This window comes from Oreochromis niloticus, linkage group LG4 (genome assembly GCF_001858045.2).
Source record: "Oreochromis niloticus isolate F11D_XX linkage group LG4, O_niloticus_UMD_NMBU, whole genome shotgun sequence".
In the NCBI taxonomy this organism is placed as follows: Eukaryota; Metazoa; Chordata; class Actinopteri; order Cichliformes; family Cichlidae; genus Oreochromis; species Oreochromis niloticus.
In genome coordinates, this window is record NC_031969.2 from 8583452 (window position 1) to 8598101 (window position 14650).

The window sequence follows — 14650 nt, forward strand, 5'->3', positions numbered from 1 at the left end:
ACCGTGGTGGATGACTCAGACTCGGTGACTCACAGCCTGGCAGAGGTTATAGCTTTACTCTCGTACACCCGCAGACGCCCATTAAAACAAACCACATGTAGCAGTATGTGGGTGATCACAGAACAGATCAAAATGCAGCATGTTAATAATTACAGATAGTGTCTGTGTCTTCAAGGCATGTGTGATCATCGCTGTCTAACAACATCCTTCTGTCAAACAGGGTGAGCCTGTGATTATTGCACTGCAGTTAAACCCATGTCTTTTAAGCACGAGTCTCACATTTGTGCCACAGAGTGAGCGTACCTGTCTGTGCAGTAATGCTGCAACGTAGTAAGCCACTGTTGCTATGCTACCACTGAAGTATGGAGACAAATGCATGTAATGACTAAATACTGCAACATATAACACTGTAGATATATAAACAATGTAGGTATTTGCATTAATAACAGTTATTATGATGTGTTGGCACTAAAGCAGGCGGTGTAAATAGTTCTAGGAGTATTATAATCGGGACCATTTCTTTGTGTGTCCTGATACATCAACAGCAGCTAATGCTTTTCTTGAAATGTATTTTAGATATCAGCACTTAGAAAATGTTCCAGAGATCATGTCAGTCAAAACTGAGATTTTAGTGAAAGGGTCAGAGTGTAAAAAGAAAACGCCCACTCCATTAATCTGAATTCTCCAAGTGACGTGATCCTTGCTTTTAAATCAGAACTATACTAGAAGGGTTTTCTCAAAATATGTCACTGAACTGATTTTTAAAAGACTGAATAATAATCATGTCTTTTCTTATTAAGTAGACCTTCAGTAATGTGCAATCATGTGCAAACTATCTTAGTCAAGCTTGTTTTGTAATCTCTTTAAGCAGTCTTTAGGATTACTTCTCCAGGTGTTTTCATTGACTTTCCTGTAATGATTGCCCGTCTAACCTGCTGAATATATACGGAGCTCTGTCATCCCATAAATATTAATGAGAGCCTATGACTCCAATTCTCACCAAAACATTCTTATTCTATGATTTGTAAAGTCTCTTAGCATGATTCAGAGTTCAAACTAATCCTTTGTTATGTTATACTAGGCCCTGATGTGGCCTATCAGTTCATTCACTGTGTGAAACGGGCTGTTTTCCCTTTAAGGACCTGACTTTAAACTCATTAACGTTTGACAGTTTTCTCCCTGAAAACAGAGAGTTTGAGCGACAGATACATGGGGCTTTGGTGCCTACAGCTGAAGCTATTTTATTTAATTCAATTTAGTTTGATTTAGCTCCAAATCACAACAACAGTCCTGTCAGGGCGCTTTATATTATAAAGATATAAAGAACAATCAGTAACCCTCCTACAAGCCAGCACTTAGCGACAGTGGGAAGGAAAAACTCCCTTTTAACAAGACTAAACCTCAGAGAGAACCAGGCTCAGGGAGGGGCAGCCCTCTGCTGTGATTGGTTGGGGGTGAGGGAGGGAGACATGATAAAACACTGTGTCACTGTTTCACCCAAGAAAATTTTTATTTCTTAGAGCAAATTTGGTTCAAAATGTTATATAAAAGTGCTTTTTTCCCTCTGTGTAATCACAGATACCACACAAGGAGCAATTAAAACTCCTTGTTGTAAAAAGTGTGTCTGTGACCAACGTTTTTATAACTTTTCTCTGTTTTCCCTCCCACCACCTTCTCCTTCTCTTGCAGCCAACAGTGTCTGCATCCCACCATAACGCTCTGTTTGGTTCCCTCTCCCAGCGCCTGACATGCCGGCACATAAAGATCTTTCATTTACTTTCCCTGGAGTAAATGTCAGAGATGATTTCCAGAGGGACAGAATATAAACTGCCTCAGAGCGATGCAGGCCTCTCCAAACGCGTGGGCAGCACCATGAATTGGTTTGCTTCCTCTCCACCGCTGGGGATTATTCAGGGCATTTAGAAGAGCATACTGTCAAAGCAGTTAAAAGAAAGGGAAGAAAGGAATAAGAAAGCATAAAGTCTTTAATTGGCAAAGCATGATATTGCCTTTTTTGGGACTCTTTAATGTCTCATCCAGCGCTATGTGCGAGAACAAGCGCTTTCACAAGCATCTAATTAGAGTGGCTTGGCAGTAACTTGTCTACGTTCACACACTATGGAGCCCTGATTAGTCTTCTCAGCCTGCAAATGAAATGCAGTGGAGAGTGTTGCTCGTCCGTACGTAGGTCTGTTTATCTGAAACCAGCTGTGGCTGACAATGCAAGCGACTGCCTGGAGGAGAGGTGCAGACAAAAGCAGTACGGACAACAGCAACTGAAGTGAGAATTCATATTCAAGCAGGATGGTCCATCAGGAAGCATTTTTTGGTGACAGCGTTTCTGCTTTTGGACACAATAAATCTCCACTGTATGAGTCATCAGTGGCTGCAGTGTGTATTCCTGTGTGTGTGTGTGTGGAGAGGAGGGCAGCTGAGGTAAGTTATGTGGAACTGAAACCATCTGGTTTCTTCCTCATCACAGAGAACAGAAATACCACAACTCGTCATCAGACACGCGCAACAGCCTCTCGTCCTGTTGTCATGGCAGTAAAGCGCAGGATGGTGGAAAAATATTTCTTTGAGTAGGTCAGATATTTATGTTCATGGCTTCCACCAAACAGCTGGTTTTGCTATCTGGTAATTACACTACGTGTACCGGGCAGAAGTGTGGCGCACACACAGTAGCTTTTAGACAGAACTGTGCAAACATTGTATGGATTATAAAATAACTATTCAATATGAGTGACAGCTAAGCTTTATACTGAAAACCATGGTCTAACTCTAACCTGCTGCAGTTCAAACTGAGCATCAGAATGGGAGATGAAAGGTGATTTAAGTGACTTTGAATGTTGCATGGTTGTTGGTGCGACACAAGCTGCTTTGAATATTTCAGGAGCTGAATATTCCTGTCATGGTTCACCGTTTGCTGCTCTGGTTGCTGTGCTCACCTTCTCCGCCCGGGCGGCGTCTGTGCCATCCTGGATTCCACGCCCATGCTCTACTCACCTGCTGCTCATGTCTGCTGATTACTCCAGGCAGTACTTAAGGCCTCGGTGGAGTGTTGGTCCTCGTTGGATCGTTGTACTTACGTCACCCTTCCTTTCAGATTGAGTGTTTTCATTATCACGGACTGATTGAAGAGGGGTGTGAGCGAGTTTTCCCCCAGCCCTGGACCTTCCCTCTGAACCCCTGGAACCCTCTCCCCACATTCACTGTATATATGTACGTATCTCATCTGGTGCTGTAAATAAACCCTTTTCTGCTTGCACATCTCAGAGTCCTGCATTTGAGTCCTGCCCAATAAATTGTGACAATTTCAGAAACCATCACAGTGAAAAAAAAACTGTCCAAAGATGGAGTCTTGGATGAAGTCAGCGAAGGAGTCCATGAACTACGTGGACCACATATTGAAAAACCAAGCAAATTGAAATATCAGCGAGCGATCTCTGAACACTTACAGAAAGGAGGAGGCTCCTTTATCCCATGGATCTAATATTTAAGACAAACACAAAGGAAGAGCACTAAAAATCTTTATTACAACACTCCAAGATGCTACATTAAGAGTTACATGAAACTTACTAAACAGTGGACACAGTTGTTTACTATGAATCAGATCTCACATGTGAAACTCGTCTTTTCAATCTTCTTTTTAAACAAATACTGCATGACTCCTTACTAAAAAACAAAAGTTATGCCCAGTTACAGTCATAACAATGTAATTACATTAATCAATCCGCCACAGCAAATGCCAAAGTGAGACTGGTAAGAGTTTGCTCTCAGAGAGATATCTACATTTCCACTTTCTAATATATCTTCAAAGGCTAATGGCACCGTCAGAGCAGCTACAATAAAGTCTAAGTACTGTAACCGAGCAGGAATCATTAGCAGATTCATAAGGCGGCAAGCTCTCCTGCTGCAATACACGGTATTTCACAGCAGCACGTCGGATAAACTATTTCAGTACATGTCATTCACATTACAGCAGCAAACATATAATCTTTCCTGTAAGGACACAGCTGATACTAGAAAGCACTGAGGAAGCCTGTTTATGTGCACACACACACACGCACACACACACACTAACAAACATACACCAACTGTTGTCACTTTTTGCATTAACGTCTCGTCACTTGGGATGTGTGACGAAACATTTCTCCCACTGAAAACTCAACGTCCAGATGAGCAGAACCCACTTTCTGGGTTTTCTGAGTCACATGACGGAGCAGGTGAAGCCGCAGCAGTCTTTCAGCAGCGTGAGCCCAGTTTTAGTGAGAAGCGGCCCTGAGGTCTGCTGGGATTTAGACGCCACCTTTCGATCTTGCGAAGCACCTGAAGCGTAAAGCAGATGACATGACAGTACAATCACCACAGTAGGTTCACAATCATTAAGATTTACTGGTTACTTAACTGGCTTTAATAGTTAACTGTTAACTTCCAGCTTTCTGGTTAGACTCACCTTTTGCAGCCAAAGCTTTGGGAAATTTGGACTGTAAGAAGGCTGCCATCTCTCTGTCTTCCTCTCGCTCCCTGTGAAGGAGAATATTTCCTTGTTATTCGCTGTGAATTAGAGGGTTTTAAATGTTTATTACATCTTGTTAAACACTCCTAGGCTTGTTTAAATCCCAGGCTGTGGGCATCACAGCATCCTCACAGTTCAGTTTATTTTCACATTCGCTTTAACTAACGAGCGGAGGTGACTGTCACGCTCCTGGTATGTTTTTACTGACAGATTTTTCTCCAAAATAACAACCGCTAGTTAGCAGAAGCGACAGCTGATCTGTGAGTGATGGTGGACATGCTATCATTAATTAGGGAAAATATACAAAGGGGCTTCGTAGGAGTGGAGCTATATGAAGAATTAAGTAACAAATAACTAATTAGGGCTTTAAAGCTACTCTTTTGTCAGTGGAAACATCACATGAAGGATCAGATTATTGTCCAGATTCTGTTACACGGCACAGGTGGTGAACCGAAGGGCTCTGACAGAACCGTCAGACATGATAATCAATAATAAACTGTAGAATTAAAAGACAAGTCAGGAGATGCTTTTCGCTTTCTGACTCATCTCTGTAATCCCACAACGTCTACGTGGCCTGAATACCAGAGTGTGGCAAAGTTCTTTTCATCCATTAGCCTCACCTCAGCCTTTCAAACTCTACGTCGTCCACAAGGAAGTCTCTGGTCTCCACCAGCTTGTTGATCTGCTGCAGCAGCTTCTCTTCTCTCTCCCTGTCCTCTTTGGACTTGTCTTTGTCTGTTCAGTAGTCATGAGACAAGCCTTCTGTTAGAAATTGTAGTCACTGTACAGTGTACCAACAGACTTTATAAAAAGAGATGGACGCAGCCACTGTGCCAGCATCCTTCAGTTTCATTGAGAAGCCTTGAGCTTTAACTCAAAGCTGCTTCATCCTCTATTTTACTCCCACTTTGGGCCATCGTGTTGCATTCAGTACGATGAGAAACTCATTTGTTATAAATGTTAGTGAGGTGAGTGAGTAGGGTCATTTTCATCTTGACTTCTTTTAGCAAGAATATAGATTCTTATGCCCTTCTGCACACAGTGGGGGAAATAAGTACTGCGTCCTTCGCTGAATTTGTAAGTTTGCTCACTTCCAAAGAAATGATCAGTTTGGAATTTTTTATGGTAGTTTTACTACCATAAGCTTTTTCTTTTTAGTTGCCAGAGAAACGGTCTTTTGCGAGTATTCCTTCGACAATAAAGAACTAAAATTCAAGTGGAACACAGAAAAGGCTCCAGAGGCTCATTGTTGCTTGACCCGAAAACCTTTCTTTTAAAAAGTTATTTTTTTTAATTGACAGCAAGCTCGTTCTGAAGATGTGCTTAATTCACTCCAGTCCTCGCTGAACTGTGTTACTGGAGACAGCTCATATCTTTTCAACTATGACAGAGCAAACAAGAACCGCACAGGGCCCGCTCACACTGTCACCAGGTTAAAGTCGATAGGCGCAGGCTACTTTTTTAATTTACCTGGAATTGAGACAAGCTTCTGCAACTCCTGCTTCAGCCTTGTGATTTCTTTGCAGAGCTGGATGTCGTCCATCCTGAGAGAAAAACAGACAAATAAGGAAAATATTTCTTCTCCAAACTTTAGATTTCTGCAGTAAATAAGCTGATATTCAGGTAAAACAACAGTTAAGCTACACATGGGCTTTAGAAACAGAATGTTTTATGTGGTAATTCCCACCTTATGTTACATAAAGCCCTCTGTGTGACAATTGTATGGGTATATCAAACAGACACCCACTGGACTCAGATTTTGGCCACAGATAACAGTGAGGTCTGTGGTTTATTAGCTGAAGTAACACCACCACATGGCCCTCTGTGAATGAATCACACCCAACAGTATCAGATCTCATTTCGTCCTCTGACTCTGATGGCGATTTCAAAACAACAGGGGCTGGTTGCATGGGTATTATCTGTGTATGTGGCGGCGTGTGCGCATACGTGTGGGCTGCTATTAATAACAGTGGTGTTAAAAAGACGAAAGTGACTGTAATAGATGTGCTCTGAGCTGCTGCTTTAATTAAATAGGTTTCACTTCAGTGTACTTCAGCTTTATATATGTCAGCGTGACTCATAGGCTCACAGTGACGTGTTTATTCAAAATGCTTGAAAGCAGGAGTTTGTATGAACGTCACAGAGAGCCTAAAGGACGAGGCTGTGTTTGCTGCCTATAACAGGACTTCTGTGGTACAACCCCCCCCCAAAAAGATACTTAGAGAACATCATAATAAACCCAAACAGTGTTGGATAATAGGATGAGTTTGACATTTCCCTACTTAATTTAGTTACTTTTAATCTTTTTAGTTTTTAAGCTTTGCTACCCAGATAAAGGGGAGCCCTGAATGTAAAACGTTTATCTTATTATCTCTTTGCTAATGCCGTTCTCTAATACCTAGCTAACTATATTAACTGCTTAAAAGGATGTGCTGTTAAACATTAACAACAGAATGGAAAGTCAGCCAAGAAATTAACTATATGACCTGCTTAGTTGTTGACATTGGGCAAAAGTAAACTTCAAAAGTCTTGCGCAACCCTTCATTTCTTTACATTTTGCTAGGAAAATGGAAAAATATGTGCAGTGATTTAATGAAATGTGTGCAAACTTACATAGAAACACAGTATAGAAGGCAAAAAGAGAGTTTTTACAATTGTGATGAGCTTGAAAGTCAGTATTTGGTACGACCACCGTTATTCTTGAACTCTGTTATGCCTGATTTTCTTATGCAGATTTCTTGTAGTGTCTTTAAGTAGTGTTCAGGAATAATTCTCTAGACGTCTTGAAGGACATTGAAAGCTTTCCTTTGGATGTTGGCTGCCTTTTGTTCTCTTCTTTGTCAAGATTAACCCTACACTGCTTAAATAATGCTGAGATCTGGGCTCTGGGAAGACCAATCCATGACTACTTTGTGTTGTGTTAAAACTTTTATACAATACTCTACACAGTTCTGTACACTTTTATTTTTAATATGACAAAGTCTGAAGTTATAACACTATCCACATAGTAGAATAAAAAAGTAATCTATTGGCAGTTCTTATTATAAAAGGTCGGGAAACAGGAAACAGCTAAACCTGTTGTTTAAAGGTCAAAGAAATAAACTATAATAAATCTTCTTTGTGTCATCAATTTCATTTCTATGTAAAATTACATGAACAAATAAATCACATGAACAAGTGACGTCTAAAGTTCGACTTCTTAACTTAGGAAATGGAACCATATGTTAACCACAATACGTATCAGTGGGAATCTGAACTAAGCTTTGTGTCTACAACAGATCTGACAAGTTGGGTTTCACTTCTCCTGGAATAGTATGAGCACTAACCCTGATTTAAAAGTAATCTGGGAACTACTACAAAAGTAACTGCACCAGCTTGGTTTCTGCATGCAGTCAAACGGACGAAACCATCCAAATTACACCATCTACTCTGTTGTCATCTGACCCCCTCAGAATCAGCCAGATTTTTTTAATTTCAATTTTATTTATTTATTTATTTTTAAAATAACTTTTGCAGATTTAATGAACAGAGTAAATGAACAGATTTTTCACAGGATTCTTATTAGAACTGTTGTTATTTGCACATTTTTTCCTGCTTGATGTATTTAAGCCAAGACTCCCAGCTATATGTAAAAAAGTAAAACCATGGCTTTAATAATTGTGAGTGAAAATAAAAGAGAGATGGGAACGATCAGTTATCAACACTGAGACTGTGCATCACTTCCCACCCTCTGGGTATGGCTGAACATGAAAGGAGATGATATTTATGACATATTTCATCAAAAGACAAAACAAAACCCACAACAACAGTGATTATTTTCAGTTTTTAAGTTCACCATATGGCTATATTATGCAGTGCTAGCCTCTCTTTCTTACTCTGCTGCGCCAAAATAATGAGAAAAGACCGGCAGAAACAAAAGCCAGCTTTCAAGATCGAACAAAATAACAAACAAACTGTGGGTGTATCTGCGCTGTTCGTCTGCTAAGGCCTGAAATAGCACGGCTGTTTTCCTCACTTCCATCATCCACATGACTGCTCCAGCCGCTGATGGTTGACAGTTGTGGTGCATCATCTCTGACTCCTGAGGGTATCTTAGCAGTATCTCGGTGCATTCAGATCCCTGAACTTTAAAGTTTTGCTGTGTATGTGGCAGCAGAGGACCAAACAGTAAAACATCACATGAGATAACAGAAGAATATTTCATCCTCTTACAAAAGCTCTCCTCCCCCAACAGACAGAGAACCATAAATCCTAAAAAAACAAACTAAACTAATGAGATGTAGTCTGGATTTATGCTTCGAGCATGTTTAAATGTACCTAACATGAAGAGGTCTGGAGAACAGGCAGATCTTACATGTATCTCAGCTCTGACTCTCTCCGCACGAGAATGTCTCGTATTCGTTCGATTCTGAACAGCTCTCCTTCAATATCCTCGACGGTGATTGTGGAGTCGGCCATGGAAATGACATCATCTGCTGAGAGACAGACAAGATCAAAATACAGCTGTTCGGGTCCGATAATGCACCTCCGAACATTAGCTCCGAACATGAAAGCATACAGAGGACCTGTTACGCTTTTCCTTATTTTTAAACATGTAAATATAGCTGCAAAGTGTGCACTCGTATTAAACATAGCCAAAGTTGATGATGATGACCTCAGGGTATGTAATCTGTGAGTGCACTAAGTGCTCTGTTTTGCCCATTTGTTCACTGTTTGGCTCTGAATGAAGTCACTGGGAGCGGTAAGCACAAATATAAAATACTGCAAAAATCACACAAAACACAACAGAAACTGAATAAAACACAATGGGAAAAGAAAAAACACTGAAAAAAAATATCACAAAAATCTTGTTGCTTTATTGTCTTTTGTGAACCCCTACAGCAAACATGTATCTACAGTATTAAAACACACGAGTGGTTTCTTTTTCTCCATCACAATAGAGATGAATCCTCTGCTTTTTTTAAGCGTGTCTCAGTCTCCTTCACTTTCAAAGCTGTTCTGTTACGTTATTGTGTCCCCAAAACCATCTCTGAATGCTATAAGTCAAGAAGGAAGTCACCTCGGATTTTCAAATATTTACTATAGGTGCATCTACTAAGAGGCTGAGGTGTAGCACTGACGGCCATCAGTATTTTTCTATTTGCTGGTGTTTTCTTAAGCTGTAGTGGGTTTGACCGCTCAGGGCCACCGTAGATACCCCTGATATGGTCATGTCTGGCGCACACCACAGAAGCCCCACCCACCTACTATTGAAATCTTATATTTAAGGGGCAGCCAATCAGATGAAACTAGCTTAAGGAAGAGGAGAAAGAGCTAGCAGCGTTTGTTAAAGATGGTGGATAAACAGAGAGGCTCCAGCCTTGTTTAGATAAATAAGCATTATTTTGAACTGTGACTTGTGCAAAGCTACTCTGGTAGAGTACATGAAAAAAAAACTGAACAAGCATGATATGTCCCTTTTAAGTATCTTTTGTTAACTGAACTACCCTGGAAATCCCAGCAAAGCATAGAGTGGGATGAGCAGTCTTCACAAGAACAGCTGATTACTATTACCAGCGTGTGGTTTGTATGTGTAACTTTAATCTATGTATGCTTCTAATATTTAAATGTAGCAGCAGGACAGGTGTACAACTGCATTTTTTCAGGAGATCCAGGTGCAGAACTTTGGTATTGTGGGTGCTGATTCATGCGTCACAGGCTAATTATGCTCGCTGTTGCTGTCTGTGCACATTGAAAGCAAAGTCAGGATTGTTGGCTTGTTGAATACTTCACTTGGTTGCAACAATGGATTTTAACATGTAAGCCATATGTGGCAAATTTCTCCAGGAAAATCAAAATCAAGATAGTCAAACAAGCAATTAAAACCACCTTGGGTCTAAAACAGCTTCCTGCTACGATGTGATCAGAGCTTTGTGGATACTTCCCCCAAGTAACTCTCTGCACATCCCTGAATAACTGCATTCCCCACCCTGCTCCCGCAGCCTCCTACTCCTCACCAGGAGCGATGAGTCATCCAGCAGAGCTTGGATTGGCTTTTAATTACCCGACCTTGTGTGAAAAGATACTACAATCACACTGACTCACCGGGGAACAGTGAGCCAACACAAACACACAAACCCTTAAACTCCCCACATGGCGATCCCGCCGCTGTTCATCTACATATTAATTATCAGCAGGTGTTTTAGTGTTGAAGCAATCTGCATGCGTTCCTTTTCTTGTCATTATTTTTGCTCCGAGCTCTCGGGCGGGCTCTGAGCTTTCTGTCAGAAACTGTTTGAAGCTCTTTATTTCACCCTGTCACTTTAAATTATGCACTTTATACAGAAGCTTCATGTCAACACGCAAACTGTATCGTTTACTTGTCTCGAGCTCCCAATCCAAAAATCTTTGATGTCGTTTCCTTTCAGATTTTTGCTGCTGTCAACTGTAACTTTTTTCCCTCTTTTGAATGTTGCTGTAGGTCCGTAAGTCTGTGACAAAACTGAAGGCGCAAAGACCCACAAGCAAGCAGCAGCTGAAGGTGACTGCAGCAAAGGCCAAGCAGAGCAGCACAAGGCAGGAAACACAGCACAGAAGCACAAGTTCTAAACTTCATCCCACTATTAAAAACGATAATTACTAATTACTTTTGAGTCTCCGAACGCAGAGAACAAGGCATAAAAACGTAATTCCTAAAACAATAAATGAAAAACTTTTGTTAGTCAGAATCAGGATACTTTAATAATCCCTAAAGAAATTATGTGGGTTGCAGTTGCTCCAAGCCAGTAACAGTAACAGACTAATTAAATAATATGATACAAATTTAAGAAATAGCACTAATATATACAAATCGCTCAATTATAAATATCAAGAATATATATATGATTGACACTTAACTCTAACCTGTGAAACTTTGTCAGGTCTCTTAACTGTAAGCTGAAAGTCCACACTTCAATCACAGCTTTCACTTTTTGATTTAAGATTAATTATGATAAAATTACAGAAAAAAGTGTCATTGTCCAAATACTTATGGCCCTAACTGTATGCAGATGTTCCCACAAAATATATATATATATATATAGATAGATAGATAGATAGATAGATATATATATATCTATATCTATATCTATATATATCTATATCTATATATATCTATATATATATATATATATATATAGATATATAGATATATATATATATATAGATATAGATATATCTATATCTATATATATATATATCTATATCTATCTATATATATATATATATCTATCTATATATATATATCTATAGATATAGATATAGATATATATAGATATAGATATATATATATATATCTATATCTATATATATATATCTATATCTATATCTATATATATATCTATATATATATATATATATATCTATATATATATATATATATATATATATATATAGATAGATAGATAGATAGATAGATAGATAGATAGATAGATAGATAGATAGATAGATAGATAGATAGATAGATATATATTTACGAATCCAGTAAAATGTTATTTTAAGTAAAATGTTCTAATTTTGTTCGGCATATGAACTATAGCTGTTGGGACTACTCACTGGGAGACTTTGTTTGGACTGCTGAGTTTAGACAGCTGGATCATTCTTTAAGTGAGTCAAAAAACAACACCAAACACTCTGTTGTTCACGCCTCAGCTGAATGCACCACTTTTCTTCTTCTTGTGTAGATTATCTTTCACTGTGTTTCATTTTTTTAAGAGAAAAAAATCTATGCATCAGTTAAAGAGATTGTTTATATTACAGAGGATCAATGAGTTTTTGCTCCCATAAAAAAAAAAAACTAAATTAAAGGATTACTTTCAGGCACATTGCTGCAGACCAAGCTGCTGGTTGCTTCATTTTGCTCTTATTGCCATTTGTGTATTTATATCTTAAAATGTGAGTATATTAGGGAATGAAAAACAATTGTAATAAAAAAGGTTGACATCATTTAATTAATTGTCTATAGGAGATGGGATTAATGTTGATAACTGAACTATTCTAGTAAACTTCTTACACACAGCCCACCCCCAGCCCGTGGGAGCCCTGGCTACGGCCCTGCTGACATACAACTTTAACATGATGCTCACAGCGGCGTCCTTCTAGGATCTCAAAGTCTGCTTCCTTCCTTGATCACTTCTCGCAGTGGCAGCACACGCACACAGACAAACACGACACTCAGAAACTCACCTGCTTTCTCTGCCGCTTCATCCACCTGCGTCTCTTCCAGAGCGCCGCACACTTGAGAGGATTTTCTCTCTTTTTCCATTTTTCTTAAAAAGAAAAAAAGACACTTCTTCTTTGTCTGCAGAGGAAATTCAAAGGAGATTCTCGCGCAAGCTTAAAATGAATATTAAAAGGTGTCCTCCAGGTCCATGCAGCATTGCCCAAACGTGTGAGGAAACACAAAGAGAGGACAGCTGCCAGCTGATGCTGAGTCCATCCAGTCCTACAGCCGTGGATCTCTGAGCATGGAAAAAAAAGAAAGCTGTTGCACCTCATGCGAGCTCCGAGGCTCCACCTACTGACTGGCAGGAGCAAAGCAACGAGTGCAAAGTGTGGAAAATTATAATCAAATCCATCAAGAGAGAAAAAAAATGCTCCAAACTAAATTTGTCCTTTCACACTGAGTCACATTAAGATCTTAAAGGATGTCAGATTATAAGGAGCCTAAAGCCATGCCAGGTGATATTTATAGACAGCAGTGTTTGTCATGAATGTACTCCTTCCCAAAGATGGGGAATGAAATCTCTTTATAAGCAAGTTCTGCTTTTTTAAATCCAAAACTTAACAGACTTCACCTTCGCTTCACCTTCAGAGCAGCACAAAAGTCTGAATTCATGGAGATCAATGAAGTGAGACATTTTAGTCAAACTTTCAAATCCCGCCCTCAAAAAGTTCAAGGATATCTCTCATGGTTCCACTCTCAGAGAACCATTATCATCAGCGTCAATGGCAGTCTATCTCAGTATGGACTCACATGGTGGTCATAAAAAAATATCTATGCAAGTTCACTGGATGTTAGGCAAAGGCACAAAGGTCACTCCTCCTATCCTCATTTTAAAACAACAAAAGACAACAAAGGTTAAACAGACGTCTGCCGTTTTAATGGTTTCCTCCACTGTAACCACAACAGTAGCACTCTCCACAGGAGAATCCAGCTGTCTTTCATCATGAATTTTTCATCGAGCCTGACTGAGTTCAGCTCTCGACAGAGTGGAGAGAACTCGATTTCACGCAGGCGGGCCCTCGAGGCAGCAGGCCAGATGTTCGGGGAGTGCAGCATGCGTCTGCCCGCACGCTAGAGCTGCCACCGTGCCATAGATAGCCATGTCCCACAGCCAGGAAGCCAGCCAGACACTTCACACATTTGTTGCCACAAGCCCAGAAGCACATGAAGGAAAATGACTGCCATTCATGTTATATGACAAGGCAAGAACATCTGTAAGCCCGACAGAGTGAACACTGTTTCTAAAACTGGCTCAAAATGTGTCGCACATTCAAGTTTTTAGTATCTACTTTGGTTTTCAGGTCATACAAAGTAAGTAGCAATATAATTATTCAAAACCCCCAAACACATAATCATTTCTTTTATATACCATTAAAAAAACCCTGCAACTATAATAATCTTATGGAGCCCTTAGATCAATGCTACTTCACTGCATAGAAATTAAATGTTTAGCACTTTCAAGTGAAGACAAAACCTGAGGTAAAATATCAGATTTCACAGTTTTCATTTGGAGACAAAAAATTGGGGGATTTTTTTTCCACTTATAGCATTCCAACAGACTGTATACAAAAGATGGACTAAACCAGTGCTACTCCACTGACTGGTTTTTAAAGCTTTTAGTTCAGCAGTTTGGCCATAGCCATCTTGAGCACGGTTGAATCTGACTGAGGACTCTATGGAGTTACGCTTGTAAAGCCATGTCCTATAGCAGGGACGGGCAACTCCAGGCCTCGAGGGCCGGTGTGCTGCAGGTTTTAGATCTTACCCTGGGTCAACACACCTGAATCACATGATTAGTCCATTACCAGGCGTCTGGAGAACTTCAGGACATGTTGAGGTGGTCATTTAGCCATTTGAATCAGCTGTGTTGGATCAAGGACACGTCTAAA

General features: G+C 39.8%; 1 protein-coding gene across 2 annotated transcripts; it reads right to left on the minus strand.

The window, feature by feature from the left end:
• Nucleotides 1–3513: 3513 nt before the first annotated feature.
• On the minus strand, nt 3514–14576 carry zgc:171844 (uncharacterized protein C16orf45). 2 transcript variants are annotated; one of them, XM_003443089.5, is made up of 6 exons: nt 12722–14576; nt 8874–8994; nt 5990–6063; nt 5140–5254; nt 4457–4527; nt 3514–4329 (listed from the first exon to the last, which is right to left on the minus strand). In XM_003443089.5, the coding sequence occupies exons 1-6, from the start codon at nt 12798–12800 to the stop codon at nt 4211–4213; spliced, it is 579 nt and encodes a 192-aa protein (XP_003443137.1). In that variant the 5' UTR covers nt 12801–14576; the 3' UTR covers nt 3514–4210. The 2 variants fall into 2 exon arrangements, with proteins under 2 accessions (XP_003443137.1, XP_005468532.1); XM_005468475.4 differs by having other exon boundaries at nt 8874–8991; nt 12722–14575.
• Nucleotides 14577–14650: the final 74 nt, after the last annotated feature.